Below are 25549 nucleotides of genomic sequence, written 5' to 3' on the forward strand. Positions count from 1 at the left end.
AACACAACTGAATGGAATAACTGTTTTATTAAATTCCTTAAACTCCAAAAGTTTGGAAGTACGAAATACAAGTGAAAAAAGCGAGAAAATCTAAGCGAAATCGAAAACAACTTGATGAAGATGCGATGTTCTGCAATACCTGCATGGTTTTCAGACAGACACACGCTCATCACAAATTAAAACATTTCTTACCTTTTTGCATATTTCTAAACGTCTGAATTGATCCAAACTTTCCCCAAAAATAGTTTTTTTTTGCTTTATTCAGAGAGAAATCTGGCTTTCTGGCAAAAAAAATTTTAGCTAAGAAACGCTTACTACAATCATGAAACATGGCTTCGTTTTAGATCACAGGGTCTTCGTTTTAGATCAGTGGGTCTTCGTTTTAGATCAGTGGGTCTTAGGTCTTAGGTCTTCGTTTTAGAAACACCCACTGGTCGCTGTTGGAGAGCTCCTCGGTTTGTGTGCCTGGTACTACATTCTACCTCTGTTCCACTGGTAGCAACTACCAGAAATGTACACAACGACAGAGCCAAGTATTCTACACACTTCTAATCTCTTATTTACACCAAGAATAGTGAGTTACAACTACCAAACACGAAACGTCAGCGCGGCGAAAACAAACAGGTCCGTGTATTACTCTTTGCAAGTTCTCCTTGGATGAAGATTAGTGCTTAATGCCTCTATTTCGCTGCTACTTATTCAACTGGCTAATGATGTCGAGGTTCAGCCTGGCCCTGGCCTAGCTCAGCCGGCAAATGGTCTGCATATTTGCCAATGGAACGTCCAACGCTTAACAGATAGCAATCTTGAAGAGATCCGGTCACTCTTAACTCGACCTGGGAATGAAAATGATAGACTGGATATTCTAATTCTATCTGAGGCCTTTTGCACCCAAAAAGTGCCGGATTCTTTCTATGACACTGATGGATATCAGCTTAATCGAAAGGACAGAATTGGGAACTCAGGCAGTGGACTACTTGTTTATGTAAATAATTTGCTTCAGGCTAAGAGACGGAAGACCTCGAAACTGATGACCTAGAAATCTTGTGGCTCTTCTGCCCCTACAAATCGAGTCGCCCGCTTTTTATTGGTGGTGTCTACAGACCTCCGTCGTTTAGGGTGGCAGACAACAAGAGGCTCGGGAAAAAATTTGAGAAAGTACATCTTCTCAACAAGCAGACCATTTTATTGGGGGATATAAACATTGATTTTCAATGCACCATGAAATTTCAAAAACATCCATTCATTAAAACACTGCAAAATTTGAATATGTCACAACTTGTAATGGAAATAGACCATTTTACAGTTGTAGCTAAGTTACCTGGCCTACGAATGGAAGCGAGGATGCCGGTGACCCTGTTTTGATACAAACCTCTGTGCTTTTGTAATGTTAATACGGACTAATTAGAATTACAACAACACATGATAAAAGCAGTCGGGGCTGTATCAATGCAAGGTCACCGGCAGCCTCGCAGCCATTCATAGGCTTGGTCGCTGAGCAAACAACTGTAAAATGGCCTATTACCCGACCATTGTCCAAAACCTACAGTATCTCCATCACATCTGGACCAGTCACCCTGAGCGGTTAATAAACGTGCGGGTATTATCAACTGGTACGTCAGATCACCTACCAACCATTGTCACAAGAAAATACAAGGGCGTGCAACAAATCAAAATTGAGCATACAACAATCATTTACCGTGACATCAAGAATCTTAATAAAGAACAGTTTATTGCTGCATTGAAAGAGGCGCCTTGGGATTCTGCGTTTATTTTTGATGATCCTGATGACGTTGTTGATGCCCGGTACGATATTTTTCAAGGCGTAGTCAATAGATTCCTTCCTCTTAAACACAAGCGTGTGAAGCGTAAGTCCCAACCTAAATGGTTCAATAGCCACATCGTTGACGGATTTAAGGAGCGTGATAAACTTCTAACTAAAGCCAAGAAAAGTGGTTCCGACGAAGTTATGTGACTAACTTAATTAGGCAAACAAAGGAAACATACTTTAAGACCAAATTCACAGAAAACAAGCATAATTCACGAAACTTTGGAATCTGATTAAATGCCTGTCAGGTAAAGAAGGGCCCGGAACACGAGTTGCAGCAATTAGCTGAGGACAGTGAAATCATTACTAACAAAGGTGATATTGCTGAGACTTTGAACTGCTTTTTCGTCGCCAAGCAGAAAAATCTGATTTCTCAGATTGGTCTTAACAATGACTCATCCACTGGAGCCAGGCCACCTCCTCCGTCTCCTCTATCCCAGGTCTCTGAAACATTTAATATTCCACAAATATCCAAGGACAAAGTTGCTAATCTCCTCCTTTCTATCCCAGTGTACAAAGCTACTGGTAACGACGGAGTGTGTGCCAAATTGCTGCACCTGCTATAGCAGCTTCCCTGTGTAAGCTGCTCAATTTCTGTATCGAAAAACAAACCTTCCCCAAAAAGTGGAAAGTCGGTAAAGTGACTCCCATTTATAAGGGGCAAGGAAACCGGGACAACCAGAACAACTATCAGCCGATAACCGTGCTTCCTATACTTTCTAAGCTACTCGAGAAGCACATCAGTGATCACCTTTGTGACTTCCTTGAGGAAAACTCTCTGCTACATAGGCTTCAGTCCAGCTTCCGCAAATTTCACTCTACCAAGACCGCCCTTATCTGCCTAGTCGATCAGCTGCTCTTTGATTTAGACAGGAACAGAGCATCGGGGCTTGTGTTTATTGACTACGAAAAGGCTTTTGACCTCATAGACCACGGTCTGCTCTTAGAGAAATAATTTGAAAGTCTATGGGGTATGTGATAACACGAGCTGGAATTACTACACAGTTATCTAAGTGGACGCACACAGTATGTACACATCAATGGCTGTCATTCCTCCTCAAGAACTGTGTCGTCTGGAGTACCGCAAGGAAGTATGTTGGGCTCCATTTTGTTTCTTTTAACGATCTGTCATCGGCGGCACAGCATTCTACCCTAGATATCTACGCGGATGACACGACTCTCAGTTTATCATCAGATGTGACTAATGGACTTACTGCCATGTCATCAGCCCTTCAGCAGGACTTAGATGACGTCTTACGGTGGTCGGCTGCCAACAAAATGGTTACAAACGCTGCGAAAACGAAATGCCTCCTTGTTACAGGGAAACGTATACCATGCAAGCTTGACAATTGCTCACTGGAACTCAAACCTGTTATCTCTGACATTGAACAGGTTGATAGTCAGAAACTCTTTATAGGGGTTACTATTGACAAACACTTAAGCTTTGATGTACACGTTGAGGAAATGTGCGTGAAGTTATCTCAGAGAATAAGGGTTCTTAGAAAGATATGGACATTCATCCCTATTGAACAGCGCATACTTTATTACAATGCTATGATCAAACAAGTAATGTTGTCTGGGCCATCTATTTGGTCAAACTGCTCCGCTAATAACTTAACGAGAATCCTCAAGCTGCAAAAACATGCTGCCCGAGTAATTTTAGGAGCTGACACAAGATCAAATAGCGTAAATCTCCTTAAGCGCCTACAAGGAAACTGCCCCAGCTACATGTATGACCTTCTTAAATGCAATGCAGCTTTACACACACGCAGTGGGCGGTACAGTGCCTTAAACCTCGTCTGCCCCAGATATAATCGTGAATATGAGGGAGGGAGAACTTTCAGCGTGTCTGCGACCAGGCTCTGGAACTCTCTGCCCATTCACCTTAAGAAAGGAATATGTTTAACCTCATTTAGAAAGGCTATTTGACGTTGATCATTTTAGCTTAGGGTTATTTTCTAGTCATATGCTAATCCCACATTTCACAACCTTCTTCTCGCTTGATCCATCTTGGCAGTTTCTCAAGACTGTCTGTGATCACAAGCTGATCTCAGGTCAAGTAGATGAAACTATTTTCCTTTTATGCACAAAGAGTTTTCCAGAACTTGTTGGCTAAAAATATTCACGATACAGTTTGGTAATTTGGGCCATTATCCACTGATTGCATGAGAAGACAAGACATTAAGACAAGGGCGTTTCCGTGGGATGCCCAATGTTGTTCAGGGGCCAGTTATATGAGCCGGGCTGGCTCGTTTAGCCGAGATCCCAGCACATCTGAGAAAAACACCAAAAATCAAGGTTGCGATTACAGTACATAGAAAAATCTCAGCCCGGTTAGCCGAGATCCAGGCATTATGTGAGACCTCTCACGCGTAAACGTACACTAACAACTTTCCATGTATGACCAGAATTCCGTGTGGAAGATGTGTGACACTCGCGAGGTTTTAATTTTAAGCCGTTCTCGCAGCTTGGCTCACTTGTGACCTGGTCATCCGAGTAAACAAACTGCCCACTTGTTCCCTTGAAAAGTCCACTTGTTTGAGCCAGGTAGGCAACCGTGTGATAAATATCACATACCGCTCGTTTGGAGAAGCACCCACTTGTTCAAACAACACCGTAAAACCAAAAATGAATCATTCTTTGAAAGGACTCGAGATAATCATGCATCATACAGGGTTTCTTGTTTGATCACTTATCGATCGATCGATTGATTTCGCATGTGAATTTTATGCTTGTTATCTATATAATTTCCAATTGTCATTTATTTTGTTGTGCTTCAAAAAGGTTTTTAGCTATAACCGTCATCGCGATTGCTTTGGGTTAAAGTAAATTAAACATGCCCGATGCTAGTTGTTCTAGTCCTTTTGTTCGTAGTGCTCTTTTAATCTGCGGAACCGCGAATAGCTTAAACCATAAAGATGTAAAAACATATCCTTGCATATCGGAAGGTTTTGGTATAGAAACCTGCATCGCGATCTATCTTTCCTTTTTTCGCCAATGACTTCAATTTTTGTAACAGCTTGGATATTAGGTAGAATTACAAGGTCGCATTTTGCACGTGTCTGTTTATATTCTACAACACGACTTCCTCTGAAAACCACTGGCAACACAGACCACCTTTCACACCACAAGAGCACCCGCATCCATCTCATAACCTTTTTACATCGGCGATTATATCTTCATTTCCAAGCACATCTTGATCGCATTCTGCCATGATAACAGTATGAGTTGAACTGATTGTTGTGTTACCTGTCACACGATTTTTCTCTTTTGTGCTATGCAAATCTCGCAAGGAATGTGGGAACTCATGCGCTAATAATGATCTTCGCGTTTTTCCAAGCCATCTCTCCAGGGTGATGAAAAACAATCTTTTTTGCAGATGAAAAAAATATATTTTTCAACGTTAAACCGTTGGATAAGTTTTAAAAAAAATTTCTTTGGAATTTCAATGCTCTAACCTTTTCTGGTTTGAATATGACTACCTTGTTAAACAAAATAATTATTTTCACATGAGTTGTATTAATGTTAGAAGTTTACTGCTGACCTTAACGAGCTTTTACACTCATGAAATTATGTGGGCATTCACATACTGACGTTGAGTGGGAATTTAATTTTCTAAATTTCATCGTTGTTTGTAGCCCTGATGCCCATGTCATTTGTTACTTGTTGTGGTATCACGGTTCTTCTTAGTACAGATTTGCACTTTTCATTTTTAAGGTCAGGTTTTGTCCAAACGACAATTTTTTTAAGAGCCGCTTGCGTTAACCTGTGAAATCATAGCAACAGAAACAAAACGTTGACCCACTCATGCAAATTTTTTTTCAAGCCGTGTAAAATTTTTGACCACTTGTGTGGGATTTCTGATGACCTGTTTGGTCATGCAGTGCCACTCATTCACTCAACTGTTCAAGCGGCGAGCAACCCGTGAGGAAGCATGAGAAAAACCCTTTTCCCAGAAACGTTAGTGTACGTTTTCTCATGAGACGTCACATGTCTTATGATGCTGGGATCCATGAAATTGCGCTCACCGGCTAAGGATAGTCTGTGCAGATTTCAGTACATGTTAAGACTAAAATTTGGAGAACTGACGTATGATAGCCTTAATTGAGGATGGCTGTAGTAATTGCATACTTTGCAATAATTAAATTTGTGACCCTATGCTGCTGTTTTGACGGGTAAATAGGTTGTAAATAGGTTTTAGATTTTTAGATTTCTAGATTTTCAACTTTCACAGCTCTTGCTTTTTGCATTATTATCTTAACATGTTTTATTTTTTTGTCACCAATTAGTGCTATGCACTAGTTAGCGATTCTTGACATGTAAATAAAGTTGACTACTACTACTTCTACTACTACATGTACTACTACTACCACCACCACCACCACCACCACCACTGGGACAGCATAGTTGGCCGGGTCAGGGATTTCTAACCACTTTACTCCAATTTTAAAAAATGCCTGACTTAATAGAATGAAAAAATTGTAGTCTAAAATAATGTGGAACAAATTGAAACTAAAGTAATTTTATTCAATATTTCTTTATAATATCTCCAGTGCCCGCTAAACACTAAGGCTAACACAAGTAGCCCAATGATTTAAAAACGTTTTATGTGTGCAATCATTTCAAACAGCACATGGCTCAAACTTGGCATGAAAGTGGGTAATTACAGCTGTATGTAGAAACTTGGCCGTCCAAATTTGAAACTAATAATAGCAAATAATAATAATCATATGTCTTTGATCTGCTAGCATTCAGAATCTGCTTACGGGCTGGTGAGCGAGCAATAATTTGCATACATCTCCTGGTCATAGCAATAATACTCTGTTGATTACGCACGCATGTGGCAACAGGTAAAATGACCACTGCCAATGATGAAACAACTGTTAATTATAATTACCTGGATCCGAACAGTGTCAAGTAGCTTGCTAAGTTTGTCTGTGACAATAACAATCAACCGTGTAATGATTAAGCTCAGTCCATCTCTTGTGATGTATGTCAAGTCTCGAAAAGCCTTAGGACAAATGTGAAACAACAAATAAAAGTCATCTACGTGTAAGCTTTGCACTATCATACATGTATTTGTAACCACTAAAATAAAGTCTATAGACAAAATAATATTATAATAATGATGACAATAGTAACAAATGATTTCATGTCATTTATTTTGATAATTCATTTGATGAGGCATTGTATGACAATAATCACTATGCAGTCCAATATACAATGTACATGTAGATGTCTCCTAACAATAAATAATTTTTTCAAAGTACTCTTAATCCAATCTATTTTTTTTGATAGCTAAATTTCCGGTGGCCTTGTCCACCTTCATCAGAGATACGACGATCATTATTACTACAAGCGCTACAATCTAAATTAATGGTATGTAAGCGTGGGGAAGCGCTTTCCTCTCGTTAACAGTGTTGCTGTTCAAAGTGGAATGCCACGACTCCATGAAAAGTCTCTTGTAATAGTTCATCAAACCGCGTTCGAGGATGTGGGCATCCCTTGGATGGATGTTGCGATCCATGGACTCAGCATGCTGTTTGATTGCTGATTCGCTGTCACTCGCACTGCCTGGATCATGTTTGGCTCCGCGCAAGTTCCATGAGCGCTTACTCTCCCTGACGTAGTAGTCATAGTCGTAGTCGCAGTAGTACTGTAGTAGTCGTAGTAGTAAGCCTTTATTCAAACACAGAAAATCATCAGTTAAGTTAAAACAAGTTAAAAACTAAAACTATTTACAACTGACTTATTTATATGATTGCCGTGTGGGAATCCGATATGCTGGAAACCTTCTTCAAGTAGTCGTAGTCGTAGTCGTAGTAGTAAGCCTTTATTCAAACACAGAAAATCATCAGTTAAGTTAAAACAAGTTAAAAACTAAAACTATTTACAACTGACTTATTTATATGATTGCCGTGTGGGAATCCGATATGCTGGAAACCTTCTTCAAGTTTCGCTTAAATTGATCAACAAATCTGATATTTTTACATGTAAAGCTATCGGGCATGTTATTCCATAATGTGGCCCTGCTATAGGAGAAGCTTCGCTTTAAATAATTATTGCAGTTCTTGGTTGTGGCAAAGCCAGTTTTCACTCAGAGTTTTTCAGGTTGTAATTAGAGTAATACTGAGTGAAGAGACGTTGAAGGTAATCTGGGGCTTGTCCGATAGTGTAATGTTTGTGTCATTACCAAATATCTCCGGCGCAGCAGAACGCAGGCAGTTGGGGAGATCATTAATATAAATTAGAAATATGCAAAGGACCCAGTATACTGCCCTGCGGTACGCCATGCCTGAGATTGCGAGCAGTTGATAGCTTGCCGTTGACATCACATCTTTGGGTTCAGCCACTTACAATGTAGGTACGACAAGAAACACCTGATAGATACCTGGTCAAAACCCAAGAATGACATTTTATGGAAGATGATTTCATGATCAATGGTGTTGAATGCCTTAGTAAGGTCAATGAAAACAACGTCATTTAAGGACGGTGCCCACTAATTAAAGATATTTTTGCCCCGGTGTGTGATTATGCAGGAAATGTAGATCTTCCCAAGTGTTATTGAAATGTTATTGAAGATTACTATTGGAACTTTCGAATTGCTTAGTATTTCCACCAGGCGTCAGCCACTTTCCTTGCTGTTCTAAAACACTTTCGACGAAATTCTTTAGCGATTCGAGGTCGTTTGTCCACAATAGCTTGATGCCATTAAGACATAGATGTTCCACTCCATAAACCTCAGGGTTAAGCAAGCAAGACTCGGTTTTTGATAGTAAAACATGACCATCATCAGAGCTTCAAAATTAATTGACTGTCTAAACGCCATCGTCACAAACGTGAACTACATGTAACAATCACGGCAACTCATTTTGTATACTATCCCTTGGACTCAGTTTATCGCTGGTTGGTCTTTGGGCTTCTTGAATATACATGTATGGCCTAATGTTTTTACTCATGTAGGTCTTAAATTCTCAACATGTATCCAAGGGATCTTCACATGCTCCAATGCAGTGTGATGAACTATCTCAAGAGCCTTTTCTTAGAGTAATGGCATTTCACTTTGGACAGCGACACTGTTAATGAGACGAAACCACTTCCTCGAGCTTACATACCGTTAATTTAAAGTTAAATTACGACAGCTTGTAGCGCAAGCAATAACAAATGTCGTAGCTCTGAAGAAGGTGGACAGAAGCCAAAAAAACCAGATCATTGGATTGAGTACTTTTGACAAATTTTTACTACTCATCGCAATTTTGGAAGCAGTATTTCCACTTGCATCAATAAATAATTTCATGTATTGTTGTAATTCTTTGATAAAGGTATTGTACATGTATGACAATAATCATTATGCAACAACCATATGATGCATAGATGTCTCTTACATGCAGGCTCATCACATACTATAGGCAAAAAGGTACATGTACACTGTACACTGTACGTAGACCTGTACAGTACTTGACTGTACCTAACAAAATTTTTATGAATCCTGTGAAGGAAGACTTCTCTAAGGAAGGAAGGAAGGAAGGAAGGTCAAGGAAGGAAGGAAGGAAGGAAGGAAGGAAGGAAGGAAGGAAGGAAGGAAGGAAGGAAGGAAGGAAGGAAGGAAGGAAGGAAGGAAGGAAGGAAGGAAGGAAGGAAGGAAGGAAGGAAGGAAGGAAGGAAGGAAGGAAGGAAGGAAGACACTGAAAACCCAAATTGCTACTAATAATTTCTGTTCACCTTAACTGCAGCTGGTGGTTCAACTAATATGATGTACAGTAGGCCAAGTGATGCTTCCTCATACTGCTGGGGACCTTTACACACCTGTACAAATTGATTACAATGTATGCACTCCATTAACTTTACAGGTTTTTTGGGTTGTAAATGTTACAATGCTGTCAAATTTTCATTATCATCAACATGAAACCAACTCCTCTGCATTTACTGTTGTACATTGTATGGAAACAAAATGAAGCTAATGGTAAAATTTCACTTCCTTTTTAATTTTAAATGGCAAAGCCATTTCTGAGTTATTGGAGTGGAGCTGGCAGTCACTCCTTCTATCGGTCCGTCAGTCAGATCCTGTTAAACTTTTTATGCTAATCCGCTGACTAGTGCATATGCGCTTGTGCATATGTACACATGTACACTGGGGTTTTGTGAGGCAGCAATGGTGGGCAGTCAGGGCAACCATGGAGACGGGTGACCGTCTTATGGTACATAATTTTTGCTTGATACCAGTACACCTTTCTTAAGGTGCCAAATTACTAGACCGTGCTTAATTACGTGACATGCCACAGGCATACCACATCATAAAGCCAGTTGATTTCCTTATTTTTCTTCTTTGTAGTCACAAATGTGCATACCCCACGGATATTGAATTACCTAAGCTCCGATTGGGGAATTAAATTTTATGCCCTTCAGTATTTCCGAACGATTAGAACAACCACACTTTCCCCACCTTTCTGGGATTCTGAAAGCATGTTTAACAACTCGGCCACAGAGACGTAATTCTCATTTTGCGATGAGAGCAAACATTTAGTTTGAAATCCTTTCCGCCCGTGATGATTGACATAGTATTAAACCTATAAACTTAAGGTAAGGAGAATTTTCCATGTTACTTCTAGATCTTGCTTTGTTCTAGTGTGTCCACTATAAACATTATTGCATAGACCGAATACTCCAATTGACCAGTTTCTTGCGAACCAGTTTGTTCAGTTGTCCGAAAACATTTTGTGAATCCAACAAGTTTGTTCAATTGGCCATTGTGCCAAAAATTTTGTGAATTGAATAATTGTGTTTAAGGTATGTTTGATGCAAAGGAGCAAAACTTTGCTTTAATAGCTCATTCTTGGAGTGGATGAGGCATACATTTGATGGAAGAGGGTTAAATGGAAGTTGCAGGCCGTGGATGTTAGTGATTTTACAATCATCTAAATTTAAAAAAAGAGGCCTGGGGGTGCATACATGGATGTACTATTCGGGATGTACTGATCGTGTGAAGTAAAATGATGTAACAGTTTCATGTTAAAGGTTAATGCTTGTAATTGACATTGTGTGGTTCCAGAAAATATCCATACCCCCCATGGAGGGTGACGGAAATTCCAAGGGGTAGGGGGGTCTGAAAGAGGCAAATTTCCGAAGGGGAGGGGGGTACATAAAGAATACATACAGAGCTTTTTTTCCAGAGACTTTGAAATGCCATCAAATAAACACTTACGTACTTTTCCAATTGATTCTTTAAGGTAACCAAGAAAAATGGAAAATTCTATCCGTTGAAATAAACGCAAGATTCCTTGTCATATATTTTTCACTATTATTCCGCCACCGGATGACACAGATAGCACTGACAGACACTCCTGAGCAGCACGTTCAACGTGAAGTCAAGCAAAATGGCCGACTTTTAAAGATCTTTAAAGCTTGTTTTAGCTTGAACACATCTGTTCCAATTTCAGATGGCATTATTTGTGAAGTCAGTTGATTGAGATCATTTGTTTATACATGTACGTGTACTCATATTATTCCAGTTAAGTACAAATTCCGGCGAATTTGGAACCTTCGATAACCAGATTATCAAATACTTTCATCGTTATCAGTGTAGTTACAAGTTTGTAAATGTTAGCAAAGTCGATAATTTCAGTGCCATAATTTTGTCCTGACGTACATGTATTTGTAGCTGTCGACGGCGAGAGACAGCGAAGATTTCATTTGGTTGTTTAGTTACCAGATTGAACTGGAAAAGTATGTTTCACACATGAAATGTGTGACCAGTTGAAAAATCCTCAGGCATAAAAAATGCACTGTCATTCACAAACTACAGAGACAAAGCGTATAACTTTATTGAAGTGTTCCTGGTGAAAGACAAATTTAAGCGACATTTGATAAACAGGTGTTCAAAAAACATGTTGTGTGATGGGTTTTGATTCCCACTGATAAGCGAAGTCAGTTCACGGCTACACACAAGAAAAATAATATAAACAATCGTTTTGAGCTTCCACTAGCAATTGGGGCTAGTAAATATTGTGAGGCAGTGGAGTTCTCGACAAAACAAAAAAGAAAATTATTTCTTATGGATTAGGCAAAAGGAGAGAATAGAAACTAACAACAGAACTGTGAGCGGAAACCAGGGCAGATTACAGTTTCCCCACGCCAGGTTACGACAATTAATCACATGAAAAATCATGAGGAACTTCTCTTCTGTGAATGGTTATGTGTTTTTTTCCAAGCGGTTTCTCCAGATGATGACACCATTGGTTTGGAGATGAGTTCTTTTCTTTGATTTAACTGCAAAGGTTATCTTTTGTTGTTCTATTTGCCCATGCCACCATCGTTTTTTCACTGTGGGAACCCTGTGTTTGCAGCAAAAATCGGTTTGTTATCATGACTAGAAATGATGCCTTGTTCTTGGTATATTTTGCATAGCAACGTAAATAAACTTCGTACAATACTTGACTATTAATTTTTCTAAGTCTCACTTTACATCATTTACGCATGAGCAAAATGGTGGTTGTCGTGAAGGCTTGTAAATAGCTTAATGCCTTCAGTTGCTGATTCGATGGCTTAGCAGTTAATACAGAGGAGAAGTAATCTCGGATGTCCTATGGTGCGAGGGTTCGAATCCTTGGAGCGACATGGAATGTTGTGAAAGTTCAAGGTAAGAGGCACAGTCCGTTGGTAGTAAGCAAGGACAGTAAGGGGGAAGGAGAGGGAGAGACGGTAAGTAGATGAAGAACGTAAGGCAAGGAAAAGGTGGAGAAAGGTGTTTTCTTTTTTATTCCCCCTAAAAATCCAGGCCCCATTTTTTTTAATTACATCCCCAAAGAAAAGGGGAACCCTTTTTTTAGGCAGTTCATAATAATCTAAGGTTGAAACAAAATGACCTAAGGAACAAAAATTTAATGACCTGCAACATATATACAAAACTGAAAGCTTACGTGTTCAGGGTGGCCGGCTCTTGCAATGTCTGGTTGAGAGGTATATGTATAAAACTACTCAAGCAAGACCCGTGTCTCTGTGCTTATCACTGTCCAAAATGTTACTGTTGCAGATTCACTTTAAATTGACTGAAATGTCCGGTTGCTGGTCACGGTGAATTTTCAAAACACATTTAACATACTCCTCGAAAACCTTGTGTAACCAACTGTTTGTAGATTTAGGACTTCTTGTGGTTTCCTTCTGCAGTATTACTTTCCAAGTTGTTTACAGTAACAAATCACAAAAAAGAAAAACATTCCAAGGAAAGAACCCAGGATATCAAACCCCTGAACAAGTCGAAAATTATTTGATCTACTGTACATGTTAACTGAAAAGATGGTTTTTGTGCTCTGGTTACTCATTGGTGCATATCCACATGGCTTATGCAAATTTATCATGAGTGACGGCCTGCTGCCAAAAGAGTTGCACATGAAAGCGCAACATGAACACAGGAGCAAAGATGGTTCGAACATCGGACTGTCAAGTTAAGAATTACAAAAAATGTATGTCGTTCTTTAGCGAAATTTCAAAATTTCCCAAGTTTGTTTCGCTTGCTGGTTTTTTACATGTACATCTTTATAATTCGTATGCAAACGATAGTACATGATAATTACATGTAAGAGACTTCATTTCTCCACTAATCACAGTCTATTCCTAAATTTGTTTTCCATGCGCAGTCAACATGCTGCAATTGCTACGATTACACATAATTTATTGCTGATCAAAGCCATGAAAAAAGAAACCATTTTTACAACGTAAATTATTTGTCGGTACGTCTGGTCTCAAAATAGTACCAACAAAGGCTCCAATGCCTTGCAAGAATGTATCAATTATAATTGAAATTTGACAAGTTTTACAATTACATGTGGAAAGAATACTTGCTTTACACCAAAATGGTGATGATAAAACAAAGACAAGTTTTGAATTTGCATACCTCGGTTGAACGCGACCACTACCTGTGGCAAAGATAAGGTATCGCCTTGTCCCGAGGGGTCACTACTTTAAGGCGATACTGTAGTCTTTTTGATCTTTACCAAAATGATTTAAAGGAACACAAAGTGTGGCCACATGGTTGGGAAACATGTCAATTACAGTACAATCAGAAAGTCCAAGTGCCTCAAAACCACTGATTTAGAAGTGGTTGTTTTTTTGGAGTGGTATATTCTAGAAAATGGCTGTGAAAAAAAGGACTTCTTATGGTTACAATTGTTGTTTTAACTCTCAGGTTACTTTTATAGCTAGCCAAGAGAGTTGCATCCTACAGTACCGCTCAGAAATACGTTAACCAAAATATGCGCACAATACGCGTACAGGTATCTAATTATACACGTATGTGTGTGTATAACCATACGCCTATTCGTGTATAAATAAATGTATACGTGTATTCGTGTGTTAATATACGCGTACATGTATATGTGTATACCGATATACGCGTCTGCCTCATTAGCTTGCTTACTGCTTTGCTTATCGTTCTAAAGAATACATGTAGCTTGACAGCACAAAAATACTGTAGTACACCACTACGAACTACGTGAAGAAGACGCACTTTCACAAACAGCTGTCATGTTCGGAATATGAACCCATGCACGGATGTTTATTTCATCGATAAACATACAGTTCAGGTTCAGAGTTATTTTGTTCCACACCTTTAAAAGGGAAAAATATTAATATACAAAAGGCACACCATCAATAAACATGCAATCCTCAGGAAATGCTCGAGTTTATTGCCTCGCCGAATACGACAGAATTTCTACTCCCAACGGTGTTGCATTATCTGTCATGACTTGCTCTTGATGTGAGTCGTATGCAAATTTTGATGGATAGTTGTTCGGGCATTCCTTTCTACTTTTGCTATCTGTTTAAAACCAGCAGTATCAAATGATACGATACGAAGGAAATTGTTTCCCATTTATGAGTTCATAAAAAGTTTTTAATTCAACGGAAAGTTAAAATGAAAACGAATTGTTGATTTACATGTACATTGTATCTTTCGATTGAATCAATTTCACACAGTGAATATTATTTTTCACTCCCAATTTCAGCGTGTGAATTTTTACCCTTACCGTAATTTCACGCTGTGAAATTTTCACCGATCATTCACAGCATGATTACATGCCAAGAGTGAAAGTTTCTTATTGTAGGGTGATTACAGTGTGTTCTCGCCATGAAAATTGAATTTCATGCACCGTGACCATGAAAAAATTTCACGGTTTTCAATGAAATTCATAAGCCCCCTTTTTGCGTGAAGGGTCACAAACGATACACGTATTTGAATGCCAAACTTACACAAATTTTTGTTTCCCTTCTGATTCATAAACATTGAATTACTTTTGCTTGTTATCCAATAAATTCGCGATGGGAAGCAACTTAAGCGTTTGTAACATGATAGCTTTTGCAATATGTAAATTTTCTGTTATTGGCTTGTGGCTTTGTTCAGATCCAAAAGTTCTTTGTTTTACACAACAATGCAACACAAAGGAAATTTATGGTACTGAATAACAAAGGAAAGTCAGACGGGCATGTATACGCATTCATACGCGCATGAATATACGCATATGTGCGTATAAATATACGTGTATGTGCGTACAGTGTATACACTGCGTATGCGCAGTTATCGTATATCTGAGCGGTACTGTACCAGTACATGTATGCTTATCAACACACATGTAGCAATAGGGGTCTTCTCTGAAAAGGAATGATTATTTTTATGAATCATGACAAACAGTACATTAGTTATTTACCATTTGATTGAGTGCATCATGAGCTTCATTTTCTGATAGATTTGAAATCACAGACGTCAGCACTCCATGGCACTTCTCTAATTTCTACATACCAGAAAGCAAAGAAACGAAGGTAAACATCAATAAATTATGTGAAAGGTATTAAATATGATGTTTATAACTTTTTAAGAGGCAGACTTTGGAGGGGGCAACCACGTAGACACATGGCAAGGAGGCTTTACACTTACATTTTCACTAGTATAAATTTAAATTTACCTACAGTACATGTAGCTTTTCTTTCATAATAATTATTTGAGACATCGCAAGTTAGAAAAGTAGATGTACAATAGAAAGTGCGAAGACTGCATGAAGAACTTTATGTTACAGCTAGTTCGTAAAAAGGAATTAACACTTGACTTATTGAGCTTTATACAAATTAGACTTAAGTTACAAATGCAACCTTTTCTAAAAATAATGCTAAACACAAGAATATCCGTGCTGCAGTCAGTGTTCATTCGATAATTTAATAAGACATACCTCTTCCAGCTCATCCTTCTGTAGAAGAACATTTGATGTGAAAAGTCTTGACTTATTGGAGGCTTTGCTGCTGGCTGGATCCATCCTGTAAGGAATCAAGACATGAAACGGCTGACTCGAACGTGCACTTTTCTCAACTGTCCACCATCTCGAAACTGTAAGCTCAGTTGCTGAAGGGAAACTGGGCACTAGGATTGGATGGTTGTGAGGCGCAAATTTGTCCTGGCGGGAAATACAGTAGGCTAGTGAGTAGGTCTGCAAAAGCCTCAATCATCCATGTTTGACAGATTTTCTAGGTGAAACAGGATTTGTAAACAGCAACATGTCACTTTTTAATAACAAAAATTCTCTGTCTCGAAATGCACCTCCAATTAATAACCTCGCTGATCAGCTTGGCAAATTCAGAAAGGAAAAGTCCAAAGCGATGCACAGCAATGCTTGTTACTTGCCATCGCCATCTGACCCTGAGCAAAAACGTCAAAGACAAAGGTAGGAATAATTGCCCAGCATTCATTTGAAGAAAACTTGGGCATACATTTTTCGTTCGATCGATAATTCCCCTGTGTAAAGATACCGTGAGACACCGGAATTTTCATGAACTTCGGGACCGATTACATGAGCCGGGCTGGCTCGTTTAGCAGAGGTCCCGGCACGTCTGAGAAAAACACCAAAAATCAAGTTTGCGATTACATGAGTCCGAATAGCTGGGATCCCGGCATCACGATTTTTCCTGTCTGCTAAGGCCTCAATCATCCATGTTTGGTATATTTTCTAGGTGAAAGGGGATTTGTAAACAGCAACATGTCACCTTATAATAACAACACTTCTCTGTCTCGAAATGTACCTCCGATTAATAACCTCGCTCATCAGGCTTGGCAAATTCAGGCCCACGGAAAAGTCGTTTTTATGTTTAAATAAAGGATGTTTATACGATAGCAAAACCTTAAGGCTTCTTTAAATTGCAGAATGGTGAATTTTAATAACAATTTAGCAAGACAAACGTCTCTCCACTTCTTGTTGTTTTTTTCACATGACATGTTCCACATTTAGCCCAAGCCGGATGGCTCACCTCAATTGTAATACCAGGCCAAAACTCATCTGACAAAACCCGACCATCCCAGCTGACCAGGCTGGCCTGGCTCATGCACTACAGCATAAACCTCTCTAGAAGGCAGGTCTCAGGAAGTTAGAATAGGATTCGCAACGTCACCATCTCTGAATTTAATTGGAGGCATACCACAGGGTACCTGTCTAGGGCGATATTGTTCGCAGTTATGTGTAATGACCTCCTCCAATACTGGCTCCAGTGCGCAAAATATGTGGACGATCTCACTGCTATCGAAATTATTCCCAGGGAACGCCATCCGTTTTACCATCTGTCTAGCAGGTTCAATCATTTCCTTCAAACATGTGTTTCAATCCAGTTAAATTCAAGGTTTTGGAAGTTAACTTCTTACACTATAATAGTTCTCAGTGTCCTCCTATTGCCACGGACAGCTCGGTTTTGGAAGAAGGTACATGTAAGTCATTCAAATTTCTTGGTGTCCTAATGTATTTCTCATGATTTGGATTACAAGCGATATTTAGTCCAAGGCAAGAAGAAGACAACCTTTGATGTGAACACAGTCTTGAACAGTTGAAGTACATTTGCAGCCTGTATTATGGGGACCCTCTATTGGGTTGAGAATTGCAATGAATTCAAGAATGCAATAGTGATCCCCTTGAAAAGGACAAATGTATAATAATTATAGGCTTTAAGACAGATGCACTTCAGTTCACTATTAGATCTTCACTTTTACTTTGAGTTTATCTGGCAGCTTTCTGGTTCATAATGTACGATGTAGAATCTACATACATGTAGTAGGACCTATCTCTGGCTACTTGTACAGGTATCACGATGTTATGTTTGTCTGTTGGTAATTTATCCTGAGTGTACAGAGGTTTGATTAGAAGCCGGTAACTGGCAAATTCTGCTGGCTACTCTCTAAGATATGGCTGTCTACTTTTTCGATAAATTACATGATTCTCACTGTTTCACTTCGATCCATTTTGATTGATTTTAATTCAGTAAAACATGTAAAATATCAAGAAACCTTTTGCTGTACTGTATGTTCTGCTCCTCTTTAGACATTGGATATTTTTATGAATTACTGTAAGAGCTTATAATTCCTGGTTATTTGCATGCGCCTTAGCCACTCGCACACCAAGGCGATTTCTACTTCACCATGTTCGATGAATAGAAGAGAAAGACTGGTGCCAAATGTTTTCCTCCGTCCTTCCAATTTTCCAAGCGTTTGTTGTGTTGTTTATTAAAAATGGAAGACAGCAGCTGGAGGCGATATTTTGTCATACTTCAAGAAGAGATCAAGAGGGCAAAAAATTGTCCTTATACATGTACTTGGCAGCTGTACGTGTTAATAAATATTTGTGACTGATGTTGTTGCCCATATTGCTGGACATGCCATTTCCAAGCTCCTGAATTTCAAAATTTTCTGGGCGAGCATGCTCCCAGACCCCCCTAGGGAAAAGGGGTCTTTCTGCCCCTTTCTTGTCACAGCCGCCTACTTCACAAGACAAGCCATTTACTAAGTGTATCAGTATTGGCATCTGTGGTACATGTACATGTACTTCACTTCCATGTAGTTATTACTGGTCAATTTAAGTGTTGTTATGTACATTGCTGAACGAAAGACTGAAGTGATCCTCGCACTTATCTGGACAATTAATTTTAATCAAACTTATTGTCTCTTAGACATCTGACATCCATTGAGGCCACCTGAATTTTTCAAGCATCTATAAGAGACCATTGCTTAATTAAATTGTCCCGACAATATTAAGTTTTAGGATCACTTCGCTCTTTCATTTGAACTCAACTGTTGGTCTTACAGTATGTTTTTTCTTCCACTATGTTTGGTGCGCTGAGATTTAGTACATGTATGTATGTCATTGTCTGGAGCAGGGGTTTTTTTAGAAGCTGGGACCCGGGTACTAGCACCCATCTGTGCTTAGTGGCAGGTCTAAAACACAGTTCACTCGTTTCAGGTCATTGCTTTACCTTTTGGAAAGTAACCCTAACCCTCAATTTGCCTAACCCTAGGCCTAAGGTTGGTTTTAGGCCTAGGGTTAGCCAAATTGAGGGTTTTGGTGTACTTTCAGAAAGGTAAAACAGTGACCTGAAAGGAGTGACCTGTGGAATGTGACCTGTGTTTTAGACCCGCCATGTGCTTAGAACAGTACCTGCCTTTGCTAAAAGGAGGTTGCGAGATCAAAATCATACTATATATAGGGGTGCCTGCTTACTGTATCACAAAGTCTCTTCTACTTCAAAACTTAATGAAACCCTCGCTGGAGTTACATGTATCTTCTTATAAAAGAGCAGATGTCAGAAATTGTTTAATTATGGGCATATTTACTATGGATATTTTGCTTTCTTTTTTTCAGGAAACTGTTCAATTTCTTTTCCAAAAAGAACACAAAGAAACAGGTGAAGCTAAGTTTCCAGCATAATGATGGTTAATTTATTGTAGTTCTATTTTAGAATAAAGATGCATGCTTGTGTTTAAAAGATCGATCATGTGTTCTACATGTATATGTAGTGTCCACCAATACTGCTAACACCCACAGATAAGCCCCACCCCGAATTTAGCAGCTCAAATTTTGGAAAGAAGATTTTTGAAAGAAATAAAAAAAATCCAAAGTAGAGTCTTTAGAAGTCTTCTTCATCCACTGTTCATGCAAGGTAAACTCACTATTAACATTGCAACAGAAAATACTTCAAAGTCTTACCCACAATTTTAGCACTTCTAATTAATATAATGAACATCCTTTCTGCCAACGTTGACATATGAGTGATCTTTTTCTTGTATTTGTTGACAGGAATTTCTTCATTCAACACAGTTTTTCCATTGATTTTTGCATTACAACAAGGAATGTTTTGTAGCTTAGTAATCAGCCATTGGATCATGTGAAGATGGAAAACTAGACACCAAAAGCAACCTTAAATGTTCGCGCAGATAAGCCACTTCCCCAATTTCTTGGGATGATTTCTGGAAAAAAGGGGCGGCCTATCTGCAGGTGTTTACGGTATATTGGTCGATATAACAATTGACAGTCTGTTGACAGACACATCTCTATATCGACTGACAAGTGGCCGATCTGTGGCTTGTCGAGTGTCATTGAAGTGTCAGTAGTCTCTCGGACAGGTGTCAGCGATCTCTCGGTCAAGTGTCGCTAATCTATTGGTCAAGTGTTGGTAAATTGATACACCTGGAATTTCGTCGCTGGCAATTTTATACGCTGATTGTAGCAAATTTCCACTCCACTTTTGTTCCCACGCGTCTTGTCTTTCATTTGTCCACTATCAGTCGCTGTTGTATGGGGCTAAATGTAATTTAGGCGAGGTTAAACTCAAGACAATGCTGGCCAGCGGTCATTCTTTAATTTAGGCGGGCGGCCCCTAGGGTTTTGCAGGGCCTCAGTAAATTTACAGCTCCCCTGTTGACGTCAACCATTTTGCTCGTGTTGTGCCGCGTGTACAGTTGCTGAGAAAAGCTTTGCTTGAAATTCGCGTCCTTTTTCGTCGATTCTGTGCCTGTTGCTGCGTAGTTTCTTCCAGTGTTTTTGTCTTATCCTTGTTCAGCATGTTGTCTCGCTCCGCGAACAACAGTATGCAGTCTGGATTTCAGGAATCGCCTTCTTCGGCCGAATCTTTTGCTCCAGTCTATCGCTCCAACCTCTTCGAGCTCGTCGACTCCGGGACCGGCTGTGGCTTCTTCGGGAGCTGCCATTTCTCCGGAATGGTCGCTCTCATCACACAGACCGTGTTCCATCAGGACCCGTTGTTTCGTCTCCTAGTGCCTCGCTCAGTTCATGTGCTCCACTCGTGGTGCCATTGGGACGTTCATTCGTTTAGTGCAGTAAGAAGTGCACCTTCCTCTGCGAGTTTACTTGGAACTTCATCTTCAGGTAGGCCTTCCTCTTCTTTTGTTGTGCCGTCGTTTATATCTACTTTTTCCGCACCCGTAATGTCCGTCTCCTCATCTGCTATGAGCCCGGCAAGTTCCTTATTTGGGGCTTCTGGCGATGTCACCGTGGCGGCCACAGTTCAACCTTCACGGTTGGTTGATCAACCTTTCATCGGTGGGCCAGCTTTTTCTCTGGTTCCCGGTAAGTTGGTCTCGCAGATTTTGAACGGGAAATACATCGATCTGAGCAAACTTCTCCCGGCCAATTTGCAGCTCAAGGAACCTGAAACCCAGAAGCTGGATGACCATTTAGTCTTAACTTCACATCCAAAGAAACCTCGCCGTTGCATCGATGACATAGCAACTTGGTCGGAAGCATTTGCCATGTACTGCTTGATTCTCGTTTCTTATTTCCCGCATCGGTGGAAGGATTTGATGCAGCATCAAGGTACGCATCCTTCGCACCCATCGGCACTTTACTGGTCGAGTCTGGCTTGGCTACCATCAGGCCTTTCGGGAGAATGCGGCGGCTACACAGCTAACCGACTGGTCATGTATGAACGTGCAGCTGTTCAATTTCTATGCTTCATTTGAAGTAGCAAACATGTCTGAATTACATCACTTGTTAAATTGATGGCCAAGACTTAAAATGGCAGTTTGGGTCTGTGAAGGTCTCTTCTTTTCTTCACAGGTAGCCAGCCGACTTTAAGTTTGTCAAGTTTGTTAACATTAACATAGCTCCAAGTGACAAAACTGGCGGCAGCCGTCTGCATGCACTAAAGTCTTTTCAAAAGAAAATAAATGTAGAACAACATTGTGTTGGTTTCAAGTTATGGTATAAAAAAAATCAGAAAAAAACATGAAAAGCCCAAGCCTTTTTTGCCAGAATTGTCTGAAGTCAATAATTATTTCCTTTATACATGTAGAAAGGCAAAGAGGAACGTATCATAATTATTTATTTTAAATTTAATTAGTCACTATCGAGTTATCAATTATTTAATTTTTCTTTTATATTGTCAAACACTTTTATCATGAGCCTGTGGCTGGGGGGATTGGGAGACCACCCCCTGTGTATCTGACATTAAATAAATTATCTTATCTTATCTTATCTTATAATAAAACTGATACCTAATTAAGGACGGTACCTAGCTAATTCAAAGGTTTTTTTTCCCTCGGTTTATTATTATGCAGGAAATGTAGATCTTAACAAGTGTTATTGAAATCCAAAGAGAAAATTGGGGGTAACCATCTATTTTTCAGAGATTAACATTTGTAAAAAGCTTTAAAATGCAAAGGAAAATGTTGCGTTCTTTCTCAAATTGAAGCTTAAGTACTGTATCTCTCAAAAATGCATGGTTACCCCCAATTTTCTTTTTGGATACCAAGAGTATTTACTAAGATCTACTTTCTCTGGATAGTTTTATACCAGGCAAAAACTTCCCTGTATTGGTAAAAAATTAGGAAACCCAAGTAATAATCTTGAGATGCGCGGAACGTATGCGCAATAAGAATAGTAGGTACTGTCCTTATTAAAAGCCTTTTGACAGGGAAATGATATCACACCAGTAGAGTTTTAGTTAATGCTCATTGGATTTGCACTTGAATTGTTGTATTGCTTGTTGTGTTATAGTGTGTCTTGATAAGCATAACTTTTTATGCCTCAAGCAAATGTTTGGGAATTCCCCTAACCCTTGATAAATAATGTTATTAAAAGGAGTACAGATGTACAGTATTTTTTTCTCACTTTGTTTCAATTTTATAGGGGTGTACCTTACAGAGAAAAGAAGAAGATCTATGTGAAGAAAGGTACATGTAACAGGGAAAAAGACTTTACGTTCACTTGTGCATTAAGTAAAAATAAGATACAGCTAAAAAACCAGGAAAAAATTGAACCACAACATAACATACACATACCCATAATCATGCCAAGTGCTGCAAAAGACCAGCCAAAACATGAGATGGGGTTCCTATATACAGCTGGAATGCATTGCTTGTCCATCTGCTGGCAGTTTTGATCAAATTCAAATGATCTGGTTCTTGAAGAGGAATGATTTCCATACAGGTCCCTACTTCATTACGCATGCAGAATATATTAATTATGCATTTGTACTATTGTTTTGTAGAACAATATGTAGAAATAGACATTGCAACGCACTGTGACAAGAAAGTTGCAGTAGTTGTATTTACCTCTTTGTTGAATTCTTGTTAATATTTTACTGTCAGTGGTGTTATGTGCAACACTGAAACCAAATGGCAAATTCTGTGGTAACTTTTTTGGGTTGGATATCGGAGAAGGAAATATTATCGAACACCTTGAGTGGATGTGTGTTTACAATTTTCTGGTTGTTTATAATTTTATTTATTTGTACTCAACTCTGCACAGTCTTCAGTTAAAAAAACAATTTGAAATTTGACTAATTCTTGTTAGTCAAGAATTATTTGAAAGAAATCTTGTTGTCCTTTTTTTACTTCATTGCTGAAAGAAATGGTTCTTCAGAGAAGGGTTTAATCAACAGTGTCCCAGATAAGAGTCAGGTCTCAGGTCAATAACCTGACACAGAAGGTTCCCGACCGGACAGATGAAATAATTTATAAATGTTCACTTAAATGTTCCAAAATTTAAAGATATGTAGGTCCGCTATGCGTAATTGTGTGGGATTTTAGTCAAATAAACGTTGATGATGAGCATTTCAGTAAAATGTAATACATTTTGTCATGTTATAGTGATAAATGTGGAGTAAAGATTCAAATATCTGACATTTTGTTTGGTTTTCATTACTACATGTATATTAAAAAACATTATTTTGGCCTGACAACAATGCAACAAACTTTTTGGGCACCTGTAAAACGTTACTTGACAAGATTTCTAAAGGCCTCCAAATAAATAATGCTCCCACTTTTAGCATGTTCAGTCCTGATGGAAAGAACTATGTTAAAATCAAATAAAATTGTCAGGGTATTTCAAAAGGGATATCCAGTTAATTGGATTTTAAGTGCTTTTAACAGGAGATGAACATGTGATCTTCCATTTGCTTGTTTGATTATCACTGAACTATGACAGAATTGTGATCAGAGTTACCAACATTCAACTAGGTACATGTACATCTGAAAAATGTCCCAGGTGCTGTATTACTAATACTGATATGTTAAATGACAATAATTATACATTGTATTTACTTCAATTCAAAGGGTACAAAGCTCGGAAGGTAATGCTGAAGGAATAGGGCAGCGTCAGATTGCTCGAGTAACACCATTTGTATCCACCACAAGGTATTTAAAACATTATTTTTTTAATTAAACAGTTGGTACAAAATGAGAAAGGAAAGAGGTTTTTAATCAACAATTAATATTGTTCTTAATTTCTCTGAACAGTTGGGTTGAAGAATATGTACTTTCAAAACACAATGAAGACTCATCAGGTGACATGGTATTTCCTTCTTACATGTATACAGTTACAGCACTAAATACATAATATTGATACATTTAAGAGATAAATATTTAACCGATAAATATGGAGAAGTGGAATATGCGGTAAATTTAAATGAGGTAAATTTAAATGTAGTAGATAACAATACTAATACACTCACCTCGCTCGAATGTAAAGAATACGTAAAATATCTTGGGAGTATTGATTGATAGCCATTTGTCCCGGAAATTTCACATTGATTATGTTACTTTTAAACTTACATGTAGTAAGATTGTTGGAGTCATTGCCCGCTTGTGACATTTTGTTCCGTTTAACATTTTACTTAGCATTTATAAGTCGCTGATGTTTCCGTATTTAACATTTGGTTTAAGTGCCTGGGGTCAGCCTGCTTAATTGCACTTGAATAAACTGTTACTACATGTACTTCAAAAACGCACCATCCGCCTTATGAATTATTTTTCTAAGCCTCGTACTCATGCGGTTCCACTATTTATCTCTTCTAAAATCTTACCCATAAATGTGCTCAATTTTGAGACTATAATGTCCACTTTAATGTACGACATCTCAAACAACTCTGCTCCTCAAAATATTTCTAGACTATTTAGAAAGTCAAATTTGATTCTTCCTTATAAAACTACATGTAGGTCTTCTTCTTCTGGTAATTTTACATTCAATATTCACGTCTTAACCAACAACATAATTCATCATAATTTGGCGCCAGAGGTTGGAATTGTTTGCCACCCCAAGTACGCCAACTGCCAAAAAAGCAATTTAAAAAGAAAGTTCGAGAAATTCTATTTGCTATTTTTCATGCCGAGGACACTTTTGTTGAAGCACCCACTCTCCTCTTAAAGATGGCAAAATATGTTAAGTAAATTAAATTAACTAACCTGTGATATCTAATATGTTGTAATTATTTTATTGTAATTGTTCACTTATTTCTTTTTTTTTTCTATTTCTTTTGTTTCATTTTTACTGATAATGACGTCTGATTTAAAAGCGCAACTGCTATCTGCGGGTTGTGCAGGATTGCAATTGTATCTTCTTCAAACTAATAATAATAATATGAAAAATGAAAAAAATGAAAAGTGAGGTATTAAGCCATAATGTTCTCATT

The 25549-nt window shown here is 38.7% G+C and overlaps 2 protein-coding genes across 4 annotated transcripts in view; one reads left to right on the forward strand and one right to left on the reverse strand.

Annotated features, from left to right (window-relative positions):
* The window catches only part of LOC138039053 (integrator complex subunit 3-like), an 86275-nt gene extending 70074 nt beyond the window's left edge, over positions 1 to 16201 (reverse strand). For both annotated transcript variants that reach the window (XM_068885214.1, XM_068885213.1), the window contains exons 1-4: positions 16042 to 16201; positions 15526 to 15609; positions 9551 to 9634; positions 6726 to 6839 (exon numbers count right to left, since the gene is read on the reverse strand). In XM_068885214.1, coding sequence (XP_068741315.1) covers positions 6726 to 6839; positions 9551 to 9634; positions 15526 to 15609; positions 16042 to 16125 — 366 coding nt within the window. In that variant the 5' untranslated portion in view covers positions 16126 to 16201. The remainder of the gene's footprint in view (positions 1 to 6725; positions 6840 to 9550; positions 9635 to 15525; positions 15610 to 16041) is intronic.
* A 47-nt stretch (positions 16202 to 16248) lies between these two features.
* Positions 16249 to 25549, forward strand: part of LOC138039054 (recQ-like DNA helicase BLM) — a 112783-nt gene continuing 103482 nt past the window's right edge. The window contains exons 1-5 of one of the 2 annotated variants that reach the window (XM_068885215.1): positions 16249 to 16530; positions 19483 to 19525; positions 22768 to 22811; positions 24195 to 24275; positions 24378 to 24424. In XM_068885215.1, the coding sequence (XP_068741316.1) occupies positions 16364 to 16530; positions 19483 to 19525; positions 22768 to 22811; positions 24195 to 24275; positions 24378 to 24424 (382 nt within the window). In that variant the 5' untranslated portion in view covers positions 16249 to 16363. The remainder of the gene's footprint in view (positions 16531 to 19482; positions 19526 to 22767; positions 22812 to 24194; positions 24276 to 24377; positions 24425 to 25549) is intronic. The other variant, XM_068885216.1, reaches the window with a different exon arrangement.

Source organism: Montipora capricornis, chromosome 2 (assembly GCF_036669925.1).
Source record: "Montipora capricornis isolate CH-2021 chromosome 2, ASM3666992v2, whole genome shotgun sequence".
In the NCBI taxonomy this organism is placed as follows: Eukaryota; Metazoa; Cnidaria; class Anthozoa; order Scleractinia; family Acroporidae; genus Montipora; species Montipora capricornis.